Source organism: Podarcis filfolensis, assembly GCF_964270895.1.
Source record: "Podarcis filfolensis genome assembly, chromosome: 2".
NCBI lineage: Eukaryota > Metazoa > Chordata > Lepidosauria > Squamata > Lacertidae > Podarcis > Podarcis filfolensis.
In genome coordinates this window covers 63,930,747-63,945,458 of record NC_139605.1, presented here as the reverse complement: position 1 = coordinate 63,945,458, position 14,712 = coordinate 63,930,747, and the positions used below count along the sequence as shown (strand labels likewise).

Here is a 14,712-nt window from a genome sequence, read left to right as displayed (position 1 = left end):
GCAGGGTGGGTGGCAAGGGATGATCTATATTTCCATTTTGGCACTGGGCTGGGTGTACTAGTTTCAACCCATGGTTAGGATAATTGTTCCGCACCTGCTGGTCTTCTGCACATTCCCCTACCTGTGGCAGTGCTGCCACCAGGGGAAGTTTGGTGGGCTTGATCAGGTCCTTGAGGTGGCAGTTCCCACCACCAGCCCCTGGGATGTGTGGTCCAGTGAACTAATATCCTGGATAAGCTTAAGTATTTCATTCTGTGATAGGTCTTCTACTCCTTTTGCTGAAAAGACCACAAGTCATTAAGGGCTGGGCCAGCTTGTGGAGATGGGGTGTGGCGGGAGGAGGAGATGCCATGGAGCACCTGTGATCTCTGTACTTGCCCAGGAAGGGAATGTGCCAGCCTTGAACACCCCCCTCAAGAACATCCCCCTCAACAACCCAAAAGAACAAGCATGTTTGTTCCCTTCTTCTGAAGCACAAAGGAGACTCCACCTAGTTCCACGCCACAAATAAACTAATTCCCTTTAAAAATAACCCTGTTGCTCCCACTCTGTTCTTCCCTTTTGCATAAGTTGGTGAGTGGGATGTGCTTTGAAGGCATTTGGAGGCAGATATTTAAACTGGGCTGCTGCAACCCTGGACCATCATTCTCTCCCCCTGCACACGGTGTTCACGGTAAGAGCAGGAGAGAACCAGCTCCAGGATGATTGCTGTGCTGCTGGTGGTGTTTGGACTGACCCCTGCCTGCATATTTCCTGTCAGTGCTGACATCCCTGTGTACCCAAACTTTGACCCCCAAAAGGTAAGACGTTTACAGATGGGACTTTCAGCCACATTAACAGGATGGGGAAGCTTTATCTGGATAGGATACCCATAGAGCAGCTTTGCTCTTGAGTAAAGGCCCTGTTGCTTTTGTGTCCCCCTTCTCCTCTCCCCCAGACCCCCAAGCTTGGTGATCAGCAAGCTGCCTGATTTTGATACATGCTCCTAGCTCTGGTAGGAAAATGCTAGAGATGAGGTGGGTTGCTTGTCAACTTTCTCTGCCCTATAAAATGTCAATCAAAATTCTTCTATTTTAGACTGTCGGGAAGTGGCACCCCATCGGGCTGGCTACCAAGTTGCCTGAGTTGACTGAGTATGAGCAGAAAATATCACCGATGGACCACACGGTGGAGGTTTCGGATGGAGATATGAAACTCACCGCTAATTATATGTCGTTAGTACCTTACAACTGATACCTCTCCTCCCATCATGCATAGGCTGGGGATTGAACCGGGGTCCTTGTGCATGCAAAGCAGGTGCTCTGCCACTGAGCCACAGCCCTGATTTCCCCTGAAATCGTTTTGAGATGCTTTGGAAATGGCATAAAGTTTCTGGCACTGCCAGTCAGTGTAGACAATATTGAGCTGGATGGAGCAATGTCCAGATTTTGTACAGAGCTGCTGCTTAGGGAAGACCACATGTTTCCCATCCCCTATTGTCTCTTTTTTTTTTTTGTCTTGTTTTATCTTAATATACCATAAAGAGCCACTTAGGTTGGGCATAGCGATATAAATAAAAGATTGCTGGAATGCCAATGGAGATATTGAGAAATACTGCGGAAACCTTTCCTGTAGCTATTGAGAGGGCCACTTAATAATGTTGAGGCCTCCAAAAAGGCCTGTTCATTTTGAAGGCATTGACAGCAACAGGGTGCTTTTCCTCTTGACACTCCGGCTATCCTTCCCTCTGGTAAAGTCTAAGGCATCTTACTGGTACTGTATTCTTCCATCAGTGGCTCTGACACCCTAAAAAATACAAGTAGAGGAGGCAAGGTAGGAAGCAGGCTGGGTATCTGGTTTTGAAGTGCTTTCATTTAGCTCTCTTTTCCAGGGATGGTGTCTGCAAACAATCAGTTCTTGTGTTCACTCACACTGACAAACCTGGTGTATTCAAATTTCACGGTAAGTACGAGTGCCATGAGCCACCCTATTACCTGATGACAAAGTATGTTTTGTGATCGGAAGATCCAGATGCTGTGATTTGGGCAAATGTTCAAACATCTGTTCTTTTCCCCATTTATATTCTTCCTTTTGAGTGCAAAATCAAGTTATGAGGGGGAGAGCAATGCAATCACTCACCCACCAATAAGGTTGTTTATTTTAGGAAATACATAACTTGCCTAGAAAATGGTTACTAGGTCTAGCCAGTGCTTTTTTCTGGGGGGACACAGGGGTACACATACCCTTAAACATTTTGTTTAAGTTTGGCCTCACTGAGGGGGGCAGTATTTCAATATGAGTAGGAATATGAGAGGACCTCTAAACTTTTTTTTTGAAAGAAAGCACTGGGTCTCACGAAACCTAAGTAGCCTAGAGAAAACAAAGGCAGCTATGCTTGCTCCATAGTTCTTTCGGAAGATCGTCCCAAGCTGACCTCTCATCTTGAGATTCAAGAGAGAAGTGAGAGGAGGCGGAGGAGGAGGTTGTAAAGAGGATGCAGCATAAGACTATCAGTCTAAATAACAAAGAGATAGGAAGGGCAAATGAGGAGTTAAAGGTACGTAACAGTCTGGTTATGTGGAAGTCCTTTGCCCATCTTTACCTCATGCAAACCCTTCTTGTGCAAGCTGATTTTCCCTCAGTTCAAACAAAACATATAAATATTTTTAAATCTCCATCTGCGTTTTGTGATCTGAGAGCAAAAGAGCAGTATATGAAGGTTGGTAAAAGAGACATCACAGTACAGTGGTACCTCGGGTTAAGAACTTAATTCGTTCGGGAGGTCTGTTCTTAACCTGAAACTGTTCTTAACCTGAGGTACCACCTTAGCTAATGAGGTCTCCTGCTTCCGCCGCACCGCTGCCACGTGATTTCTGTTCTCATCCTGAAGCAAAGTTCTTGACCCGATGTACTATTTCTGGGTTAGTGGAGTCTGTAACCTGAAGCGTCTGTAACCTGAGGTACCGCTGTAACAGGAAACTGCCAAAAACTATTTGTCCGTTTGCCTGAGTTTGACCCACTCAGACTGACGGTGGCTCTTTCCATCCCAGTGTCAGAAGTCTCTTTCCATCCCAGTGACAGGATCCTTTTAAGTTGCACAACATCAGGAACTGAACCAGGGACATTCCACATGCAAAGGAAGTGATTTACCCCCTGAGTTATGGTTCATGGCAGATGGTTAAATCAATGCCTCCACTTCCCTACTTAGGAGGATATGATTTGCCTTGTTGCCATCCAAAATTAATCTTGGGCTTTTCAAAATGGAAGACTCCTGCTTTCTCTTTTGATCTCCCCTCTGCTTAACCAGGAGGAACTTGAGTGTTTCACTCAAGGCTGCACAAGGGAGTTCTGGGTTACAGCTGGGATCTATGTTCTCAGACCTGGGGAGCAGTCTTTGCTTCTTTCTCACAGAATCCCCGGCAGCCAGACAACTGATCTGTATAGTACTGGGAAGGGACTCTGTCACCCTACAGTCTTTATCTTGCAACTGATCCTTTAAGCTGCCCTCATATATATCATCATATATATCATGCCCTCATATATATCATCCCAGTCTGTTTGGTTTTTTGGGTGGGTGGGTGAATTAATCATTATTTTGGTAATATTGTGCTCGATGAAGAGTGCTGGAGAACTTAAAAGTTGGCCAGTCTTTCCTGACACTAGGATTGGCTGAAATAAATGTAATGCTCACCTAGAGGGTTTTATTATTTTTGAAATGGACCAACACAGCTAGTTTTTGGTTTTCTAGTGAGGTTCTCCAAAGCCCTTGGGATGCCGCAGGAAAAGTTCTAGTTTAACAGAGCCAGGCAAACAACAACAACAACAACAACAATTTTGTTACTTATATCCCATCCATCTGACCGGGTTACCCCAGCCACTGTGGGCGGCTCTCAACAAAGTTAAGGAGGAGCAGAAGGGGTGGTGAGTTCTCACCGTCTGGAGCCTCTCTGCAACCTGCTTGCTCTGCTACTCTCCAAACAGGGTCTAAGGTCCCCCCTCCTCCCTGCCACATACAGTGGTAACTCTAGTTGTGGACACAATATGTTTCGGGGTGCCATTTGCACCCCAAAAAGTCTGCAACTAGAGCGCTGCTTCTGCGCAAGCATGGAGTGCACACGGCCATTCTGTGCATGTGCGAAGCATGCAGAATGCACCTGCAACATGAAGCGAACGCAACATGAAGCGAACGCAACTAGAGGTATGACTGTATTGAGAAAGAGGCGGGGGGTGTACTTCCTCAAAGCAAGGCCTTCTGGGGAAGGGGTTGAGAGAGTGTCCACATAATCATACATTTCCTATGTAACTAGTCAACATTTACATTTAACTTGAGATTTTCAGCAGAGTACTTGCAGCCTTGGCCACACAAACACCTTCCTTTTAAGAAGGACGCCCTTTTCTCTGACTGAAGAGCTGGAGGAGTCTGCCATGCCTAACACCATGGCTAAAAGAGGGGGAAAGTAAAACAGGGAGCAATATGAAATGTGTGGGGGTGAAGGAATGGTGATTCCCACTGCCTGCAATCTGTGGCAGTGGACCTGGGCAGGACACTTATTAAGTCATGGAGATTCTCCTCCCTTAAAATTGTGAAGACATATTAATGAGAGGGTGGGAGAAAGAATGAATAATTAAGGTGACTAAGAGTGGCTGATCCCCATTTGCCTGCCCCCCCCACCACTAACAGCCAAGAAATGAGGAACCCACTTCCTTCAGTTGATATCTTGTGTTGTTTCCTGTATAGATGGTATTGCCAAAGTCATGGATATTGATTATGAAAAGTATGTCATTTTGCACAAGAAGAAATTAGAACATGAATCTATGTATCTGTCTGGTAAGTGTTATGGCAATGGATTTTATTTTTATTTGTTAAATACAGCTCTTCACCCATAGATCTCAGAGCAGTTCACAACATAAAACAAACAAACCAATAACCCTCACTCCACCCTGTGGCATATTTGTGGTTCAGCAAAAAGGATGCTAGTTAGTTAGTTAGTTAGTGTTGCTGTTTTTCAACTCACTCTTCAGCCACAAAGAAGTTACAAATCTCTCTCTCTCTCTCTCTCTCTCTCTCTCTCTCTCTCTCACACACACACACACACACACAGGCCCTAAAAGTCACAAAAGGAGAATGGGTTGGGAGGAGAGGAAAGAAGCAAGCTCAGTTTCAAGTTCTGAGTTTCAAGTTGTTCTGTGGACCAGCCAGAGCAGGAAAAGTTCAAAGGAAGGAGGCAGAGCCAGTGCTGCTCCTCACTCTGCTGTGCTGAAGGAGTTGACTCTGTCCTGCCTTTTACTCCTGTAGTACAGTTTGGTGCCTGGTGGAAGGTTTTGCCTAAAACTTCTGGACGGATACCCTAAGTTTATGGAAGGGTACCCTAAGTTCTGTTCAATCCAATTACAGCTCTAGTTAACACACAAACATAGAATACAAAATTATTGAATATCTTTATCTATACTTACCTGGCTAATATACACCCCCCCCTTTTTTTCCCTGTCAACAGTCACCTGTACTGTACAGAGTTAAAAAGAAGGAGGAAAACCTATTTAAAATCTTGACTACAATAATCTTCTAGAATAAAAAGTGGCTAATGGAATAATCAGCCCTTCCCGGGATGAAGGAATATCTTTTTTGGAAAAGGGGGTTGAACCCTAAAGAATGGCCACGTTAGCACTTCACATGAAGATAAAAGGTTTCCCCAAAATAAAAGGAAACAGGGGGCTGCAATATTAACAATGATCCTGCAGAAAGAGCAGCTACCATAAAGCCTCCCACTAGCAAATAGGGACAGTCAGCACCTGTGTAGGCTTTCAGTTCCTTTGGATCAGACATGGCCAAACATGGCCCTCCAGATGTTTTGGGACTACAACTCCCATCATCCCTAGCTAGCAGGACCAGTGGTCATGGATGATGGGAATTGTAGCCCCAAAACCGCTAGAGGGCCAAGTTTGGCCAGGCCTCCTTAGATCCTCTTCTCTGGTTTCATGGGGGTTCTGTTCCTGACTGTCCAATGGACAATCCAGAGAAGATGTCAGGAAGAAGAGACTTTGGGTGATCTATAGACATAAAACAGATATTTCAGCCTTTCTGAGAACAACAATTTACTCAACCTTTGCTTGTGTTTAAAGCTAGGGGATCGGAAGTGGGAGATGACATCAAAGAAAAATTCAAGAAATTAGCCTTGGAGCAAAACTATCCTGAGGCACACATCAAATACTTTGGGAACGTCGGTAAGGCAACCTGATCTCAATATTTTTTTATTGTAGGTGTGTATGAATGTCTCTCTGTGAAACAGAATCTGAGGAGCTATATTTAGTCTCAGAGAGATTCACAAATCTGGATCACAACTACAGTTTTAGTACAGTGGTACCTCGTTTGCTGAATGCTTCAGAAGTTGAACATTTTGGTTTTCGCCGGAAACCTGGAAATAAATACTTCCGATTTGAATGCACCTCGGAAGTCGAACGGCTACTGAAGCTCATTTCTGAATTGTCTCAACTAAATTTGCCGACTGCCCATTGCGCCTTGGTTGTCGAAAGTTTCAGAAGTCGAATGGTCTTCTGGAACAGATTACGTTCGACAACCAAGGTACCACTGTAGTTAAATCACTGAAATTAACTGAGGTCTGATTTCCATGCTTAATCATAATTAAAGCACCTGAAACTATCAGGAATTGAGTGGGGGGTTGATTTGCTAAGGGCAGCAGACAATTTGGACCTAGCTGTGGGAATGGATAGGAAGGAGTTTGTTCTACATCCCTCAGCTGGGGTGGTGTGTGTGGTGGGACTCCAGCAATTCTGGCTCCTGGGCAGGGTCTGGCTAGAGACCAGCTGAGGGACGCGGGTGGCGCTGTGGTCTAAACCGCTGAGCCTCTTGGCCTTGCCAATCAGAAGGCAGGCAGTTCGAATACCTGCAATGGGCTGAGCTCCAGTTGTTCTGTCCGAGCTCCTGCCAATCTAGCATTTCGAAAGCACGCCAGTTCAATTAGATAAATAGGTACCGCTGCGGTGGGAAGGTGAATGGCATTTCCATGCGCTCTGCCTTCATCATTGTGTTCCGTTGCACCAAAAGCTGAAGGCAGCCCTGTTTAGGGAAGCTTTTAATGTTTAATAGACTATTGTATTTTAATATTCTGTTAGAAGCCACCCAGAGTGGCTGGGGAAACCCAGCCAGATGGGTGGGGTATAAATAATAAATTATGATTAATAGTATTATTATTTAGTCATGCTGGCCACATGACCTGAAAAGCTGTCTGTAGACAAATACTGGCTCCCTCGGCCTGAAGCAAGATGAGCACCCCAACCCCACAGTCACCTTTGACTGGATTTAACTGTCCAGGGGTCCTTTACCTTTACCTTTTTACCTATTTCCCAGCTCTAGATAATGGCCTGGTTGGGGACTATCAACTCTGTCTTCGGCTGTCTTATGGGGCTCAGATTCCAGTTAATTAGAATTAAAGTAGCTTCAGTCCCAGCTGCAAGGAGGCAGCTTCCACTTGGCTGGAGACTGGAAAAAACCCAGTCCAAAAGTTATGCATGGAATGCTGGCCTAGGTGGCTATCATATTTGAAGGTTCATATTCCCCCCAAGGGGATGCGGGTGGCGCTGTGGGTAAAACCTCAGCGCCTAGGACTTGCCGATCGCATGGTCGGCGGTTCGAATCCCCGCGGCGGGGTGCGCTCCTGTTGTTCGGTCCCAGCGCCTGCCAACCTAGCAGTTCGAAAGCACCCCCGGGTGCAAGTAGATAAATAGGGACCGCTTACCAGCAGGAAGGTAAACGGCGTTCCATGTGCTGTGCTGGCTCGCCAGATGCAGCTTTTCACGTGACCCGGAAGTGTCTGCGGACAGCGCTGGCTCCCGGCCTATAGAGTGAGATGAGCGCACAACCCTAGAGTCTGGCAAGACTGGCCCGTACGGGCAGGGGTACCTTTACCTTTACCTTTTATTCCCCCCAAGACCTTAGTGAGGACTCGTCCTTCCTGGCCACATATCAAAACCTTTTCTTGCTGCTGTCAGTATACTTGGCTGCTTCAGCTCTTTGGTTTTTACACCTCTGTATTGTTTATTTTATCTGCTCTTCTTTCATTGGCATAAATTATTATATGCTCTGTTTCCCACCCCCAAAATTTCTGCATTTCTTAACTGTGTTGAGTGGCTCAGTTTTGAACTAGAATGGTGAGATACACATGTTCCTCACAGTGGCTGACCCACTGAGGCAAATAGGACACGGTCCCACCAGCCTTAGTCTGCCCCTAGGGAGTCTTCACATGCCCACCTTCTTACTGACCACCAGCCAAGGAGTGGATCTCCTTGAGAGCTTCCTCCTTCATCTCAGTGTTGCCCCTGTGGAGCTCAGTAGGCGGGGGCCTCTCATTGGCTGTGGTTGCAGCTGTCATTTGCTCTGGCTCCATCTGCTGTTGGCCTCCCTGCCTCCCATGCCACCAATCCCAATGGGCATCATCTGCCACTGATTCCAAATAAAGAAATACATATGAGTTGCTCACATTTTCTTCCTCCTTACCACTTTCCCTGACACTCTTCTCTTCCTTTCTCCCACAGAACAATGCACTCCAAAAGCTGCTTAATAACCAGATACAGCATTTCTCCATATATATTTGCAGCATTGGTTAATAATCAGAAACACCCAATAATCATTACTCTTTCTGGATGGTGGAGATGATGATGACTACGGATCAATGCCTCTGTCCACTCACCACATTTCTGGCTTGTAGAAATTGATGCAAGTAGAACAACAACGTCTTTGGGTTCCTCCCTCTCCTGAAACTATTTTAGAAATAAATACATTGCTTAGATCTTGCAAACTTTGTCAGAAGCATTATTGGAAGACAAAATGGTAGAAGATAAACATATATGAACCTATCAAGCAGCCAAAGCACCTGCCCAGTGAGTGCTCAGCTGTAGAGGTTGCCAATATGGTTCTCCAACTTTGGCCATCCATGCCCATTGGTCAGGCTGACTGGGACTGATAGTACTGATGGATGGAGTTCAACAACCTATGAAGCTCACCATGTTGGCCACCCCTTGTCTACTCTGCATTGGGAGTAGCTCTCCAGAATCTTGGAATGAGAAAGGCTTTGCCCATGACATGCTTTTCCTTTAATTGGAGGTGCCAGAGAGAGGCACCTCCTGCATGTAAGCCAGTGCTCCACCCATTCCGAAAAGCCTTGGAATGAGAACCGTGGAAAGGGAAATGGGTATAGAAGGGCGAGAGAATATAAGTGAGAGGCTGGTTGTAATTCAAAAAAGAAAGACTGATGGAGAAAGGTGAGAAGAGAAACCGAGAGGGACAAAATAGCAGGGCAGAGAAGAAAAAGGGGAAGAGGAAATAGAATAATAAAAGAATAATGTAATGCTCAACTGCCTAAGGCCTGGACAAATATAGATGTTTCAACCCCAATTCCTCGAGAGAGAAGGTTTTGGCAAATGACATAGCCAATTGCCTGTGTTGCAACCCTCCATACCTGACTGGCTGCAGAAGCATTACAATTAAATAATTTAAAGTGGTTTGGTTACATCTTACTAGAATCATAGAATCATAGAATCATAGAGTTGGAATAGACCACAAGGGCCATCGAGTCCAACCCCCTGCCAAGCAGGAAACACCATCAGAGCACTCCTGACATATGGTTGTCAAGCCTCTGCTTAAAGACCTCCAAAGAAGGAGACTCCACCACACTCCTTGGCAGCAAATTCCACTGTCGAACAGCTCTTACTGTCAGGAAGTTCTTCCTAATGTTTAGGTGGAATCTTCTTTCTTGTAGTTTGGAACCATTGCTCCGTGTCCGCTTCTCTGGAGCAGCAGAAAACAACCTTTCTCCCTCCTCTATGTGACATCCTTTTATATATTTGAACATGGCTATCATATCACCCCTTAACCTCCTCTTCTCCAGGCTTGAAAGCAGGCGGACCCCGATTGTAATCCAAATGGCATGACTAAGTACTCAAAAGCCCCCAGGGGGGTGAACATGGTCGTTTTCCATTCGTCCCCCTCCCTTATCCTAATCAGATTTTATGCTCCCCTGAGGTCCAGCTTGGTAAAAATCTTTCCCCGCCTCACACATGTCAAAATATCGTCGATCCTGGGCATTGGGAAAGTCACGGATTCTGACACCAGGTTTACGGCCCTGTAATCCACAACTAATCTGGGCTGATTAGTCTCTTTTTTGCCCACAAAGAACACGGGACTGCCCCCCACCGCCTTGGATTCCCTTACGAAACCCCTCTTCAGGTTTTTGTGAATAAACTGCCGCAACTCCTGCATCTCCCGGTCGGACATGGCATACAGCTTACCCACCGGTAACTGAGCCCCTGGAAGCAGGTTGATTTGGCAGTCAAATGGTCTGTGGGGGGGCAGTCTGTCTGCCTCCCTCTCGCTGAAGACCTCCTTCAAATCCGCATATTGCGGTGGCACCTCCCTTTTTTGCTCCAGGGCCACCCCAGCTACCTTGGCCACAGTCATCCTTGGTTCCTTCCCTCCCAGACAGTGTTCTAAGCAGTAAGCTGACCCAAAGGTGACCGACCGCTGATGCCATGACACCACTGGGTCATGTATTGCCAGCCAGCTCATTCCCAGTATTATTGGGGGTCCTGCCAGCGTGGCCACGTGAAAGGCAATGGTTTCCGTGTGCCTGGAGACACTCATTCGCATTGGCAGTGTCTGGTGTGTCACTTCCCCTCCCAGGAGTTCCCTGCCATCGCTGGTGTTCACCTGCAAGGGAAAATCTAGTGGCAACAGGTGGAGCTGATGCTCCAGAGCGAAGTCTCTGCTGAAGAAATTACACGAGCTGCCAGAATCTAGCATGAATGCCATCTTACTTACATGAATGGCAATCTTACTATGAATGCCAATTTCACCATTCCTTTCATTTGGTGCAGGGATTTTATTTTAAGTAGAAACAGGAGTCGGCTTTTGCACCTACACATAAAAACACACCACTTTTATTTGTTCTCCAAAACATGGAGGGGAGGAAGAAGGAAAAGTGGGACATTCTGAGATAAAATCAGAAATGGCTTCTGTAATTCCAGGACTGTCCCTGGAAAATTGGGACATGTTGAGAGTATGCCATAATGGGCAGTTTTTACTTTGAGTAAAGATTTATGCCCTTCATGGATCTCTGCCTTGTCATGCTGAAGGGGCTTGAATAACTCAGAGAAGCTATGAGCTTTGCCATGTAGGGCCACCCAAGACAGACAGGTCATAGGGGAAAGTTTTGACTAAACGTGATCCACCTGGAGCAGGAACCGGCAAGCCACTCCAGTATCCCTGCCAAGAAACCTCCATGGACAATAACAACAGGCATATAAAAGTTATGACGCTGGAAGATGAGCCCTTCAGGTCGGAAGGCGTCCAACATGCTACTGAGGAAGAGCGGAGGACAAGTACAAGTAGATTCAGAGCTGATGAAGTGGCTGGGTCAAAGCCAAAATGTCGCTCAGTTGCGGATATGCCTGGAAGTGAAAGGAAAGTCCAATGCTGTAAAGAAAAATATTGCATCGGAACCTGGAATGTAAGATCCATGAATCATGGTAAGCTGGATGTGGTCCAGCATGAGATGGCAAGAATAAATATTGTCATCTTAGGCATCAGTGAACTAAAATGGAAGGGAATGGGCAAATTCAGTTCGGATGATCATCATATCTACTACTGTGGGCAAAAATCCTGTAGAAGAAATGGAGTAGCCCTCATAGTCAACAAAAGAGTGGCAAAAGCTGTACTGGGACACAATCTGAAAAATGATAGAATGACCTCGATACGAATCCAAGGCAGACCTTGTAACATCACAGTAGTCCAGGTTTATGCACCAACTACCAATGCTGAAGAAACTGAAATTGACCAATTCTATGAAGACTTACAACACCTTATAGAAGCGACACCAAAGAAGGATGTTCTTCTCATTATAGGGGATTGGAATGCTAAAGTAGGGAATCAAGAGATGAAAGGAACAACTGGCCAGTTTGGCCTTGGAGTTCAAAACGAAGCAGGGCAAAGGCCAATAGAGTTCTGTCAAGAGAACAAGCTGGTCATCACAAACACTCTTTTCCAACAACGCGAGAGACAACTCTACACATGGACATCACCAGATGGGCAGCATCGAAATCAGATTGATTATATTATCTGCAGCCAAAGATGGAGAAGCTCTATACAGTTAGCAAAAACTAGATCTGGAGCTGACTGTGGCTCAGATCATCAGTTTCTTATAGCAAAATTCAAGCTTAAACTGAAGAAAGTAAGGAAAACCACTGGGCTAGTAAGATACAATCTAAATCAAATCCCTTATGAATACACAGTGGAAGTGAGGAACAGATTTAAGGATTTATATTTGGTGGACAGAGTGCCTGAAGAACTATGGATGGAAGCTCGTAATATCATACAGGAGGCAGCAATGAAAACTATCCCAATGAAAAGGAAATGCAAGAAAGCAAAGTAGCTGTCCTGTGAGGCCTTACAAATCGCAGCGGAGGGAAGGCAAGCAAAATACAAGGGAGATCGTGAAGAATACAGGAAATTGAATGCAGACTTCCAAAGAATAGCAGGGAGAGACAAGAGGGCCTTCTTAAATGAGCAGTGCAAAGAAATAGCGAGAAACAATAGAATGGGAAAAACCAGAGATCTGTTCAAGAAATTGGAGATATGAAAGGAACATCTCATGCAAAGATAAAGGACAAAAGTGGTAAGGACCTAACAGAAGCAGAAGACATCAAGAAGAGGTGGCAAGAATACACAGAGGAATTATACCAGAAAGATATGGATGTCTCGTACACCCCAGGTAGTGTGGTTGCTGACCTTGAGGCAGACATCCTGGAGAGTGAAGTCAAATGGGCCTTAGAAAGCACTGCTAATAACAAGGCCAGTGGAAGTGATGGTATTCCAGCTGAACTATTTAAAATCTTAAAAGATGCTGCTGTTAAGGTGCTACACTCAGTATGCCAGCAAGTTTGGAAAACTCAGCAGTGGCCAGAGGACTGGAGAAGACCAGTCTACATCCAAATCCCAAAGAAGGGCAGTGCCAAAGAATGCTCCAACCACCACACAATTGCACTCATTTCATACGCTAGAAAGGTTATGCTTAAAATTCTACAAGGCAGGCTTAAGCAGTATGTGGACCGAGAACTCCCAGAAGTGCAAGCTGGATTTTGAAGGGGCAGAGGAACCAGAGACCAAATTGCAAACATGCGCTGGTTTATGGAGAAAGCTAGAGAGTTCCAGAAAGACATCTACTTCTGCTTCATTGACTACGCAAAAGTCTTTGACTGTGTCAACCACTGCAAACTATGGCAAGTTCTGAAAGAAATGGGAGTGCCTTGGCATTCTTTATTTTGCGCTTAACAAGATCAGTTTCTATTCTCATATACTGTGATACCTTCTGTCTGTTTTGTAAAACTAAATACTGCTTGAGCTCATTCACAAATATTGTTGCACGCCACCCCAGTCTCCGAGCGGTGTGAGATTCCAGGAGTTCCAGGTGCTCATCCAGGGTTCATATTTCCTCGGAATGAGGTACAGAGGAGACTGTGGTGTCTTTAGGATGTATGGTTTATTTATACATATATACAACCTGAGCCTACGATGGAGGGGCTCACCGCATTTTCACCCCAAGAGGGTCTTGCTTCACCCATAGCCACAAGTCTTGGATTCAAGCAAACTTCAAGCATGTTTCTCCCTCAGAGGCTTCAGCCCGCTTCTTCCTCCAGCTTCTAGCTTGCATACACCAAAAAAACCAACACCCTCACCTCTGGCCCTTTTCTAAGTATTAGCGAGTTGAGGGATGGCCCCCCACTCATTTGTCATCTGGCACACAACCACTTCCTTTGTCACCTTAACAACCCATATTTAGAGTGCCAATATCAAGAAACTGATGTGGCTATTCCAACAATTTGAATCCTTCCTTAGATTATTGCTGGATCTAGAAATTAGAAGGGTCTTGGCATACAGCCCACTCCCTCCAATAATAATAATATATTTAAATGTAGCATTCTGCTACAGTATTTAGCTCAATCCAAATAAAACAGAGACACTGCTGTGTTCTTCATCCAAACATGTGGGCAACATGTCTGGATCAAGTCACAATGAGACATCAATTTGGCAGCTTACGGGTATTTCTGAATCGATCATTGCTGCTGGAGATACAAATAGTCTCCATGACAGGGAGTGCTTTCCATCAGCTTTGGCTGGTGGCTCACCTGCTGACCCTACTTGGATAGGAACAGCTATGCTTTGTTAGCTGCCTCATCAAATGAAAAACACAGGTGGCTATTAGTGAAAAGGAGTTGTCAGTGGTGGCATTTCAGTTCTGGGACACCCTCTCCAGTAGAGCTAGCCTAGTGCTTGAGTTTTCACTTTTGGCCTGAAGCAAAGCCAGGTCTCTTAGTACTTTCTGTATAGATTGTAACACTGTTCTAGATTTCTTGAGTCATACCTTGTGCCATGATGATGATGATGATGATGATAATAATAATAATAATAATAATAATAATAATAATAATAATAATAATAATTTATTATTTATACACCGCCCATCTGGCTGGGCTTCCCCAGCCACTCTGGGCGGCTTCCAAAAAAATATTAAAATACTGTGACACATCAAACATTAAAAGCTTCCCTAAACAGGGCTGCCTTCAGATGTCTCCTAAAAGTGTGGTAGTTGTTGTTCTCTTTGACATCTGATAGGAGGGCGTTCCACAGGGAGGGTGCCACTACCGAGAAGGCCCTCTGCCTGGTTC

At 45.3% G+C, this 14,712-nt stretch overlaps 1 protein-coding gene across 1 annotated transcript; it reads left to right on the top strand.

Annotated features, from left to right (window-relative positions):
• Positions 1–623: 623 nt before the first annotated feature.
• Positions 624–8,792, top strand: LOC310754152 (epididymal secretory protein 4-like). The gene is made up of 6 exons (XM_083595716.1): positions 624–800; positions 1,078–1,214; positions 1,871–1,941; positions 4,718–4,807; positions 6,100–6,201; positions 8,530–8,792. The coding sequence occupies exons 1-6, from the start codon at positions 702–704 to the stop codon at positions 8,553–8,555; spliced, it is 525 nt and encodes a 174-aa protein (XP_083451842.1). The 5' UTR covers positions 624–701; the 3' UTR covers positions 8,556–8,792.
• The last annotated feature ends 5,920 nt before the right edge of the window (positions 8,793–14,712 follow it).

Coding starts and splice junctions, on each gene's coding strand:
- LOC310754152 (XM_083595716.1), top strand. CDS start 702: ATGATTGCTGTGCTGCTGGTGGTGTTTGGACTGACCCCTGCCTGCATA. Junction 4,808..6,099: donor TGAATCTATGTATCTGTCTG/GTAAGTGTTATG, acceptor TTGTGTTTAAAG/CTAGGGGATCGGAAGTGGGA. Junction 6,202..8,529: donor CAAATACTTTGGGAACGTCG/GTAAGGCAACCT, acceptor TTTCTCCCACAG/AACAATGCACTCCAAAAGCT.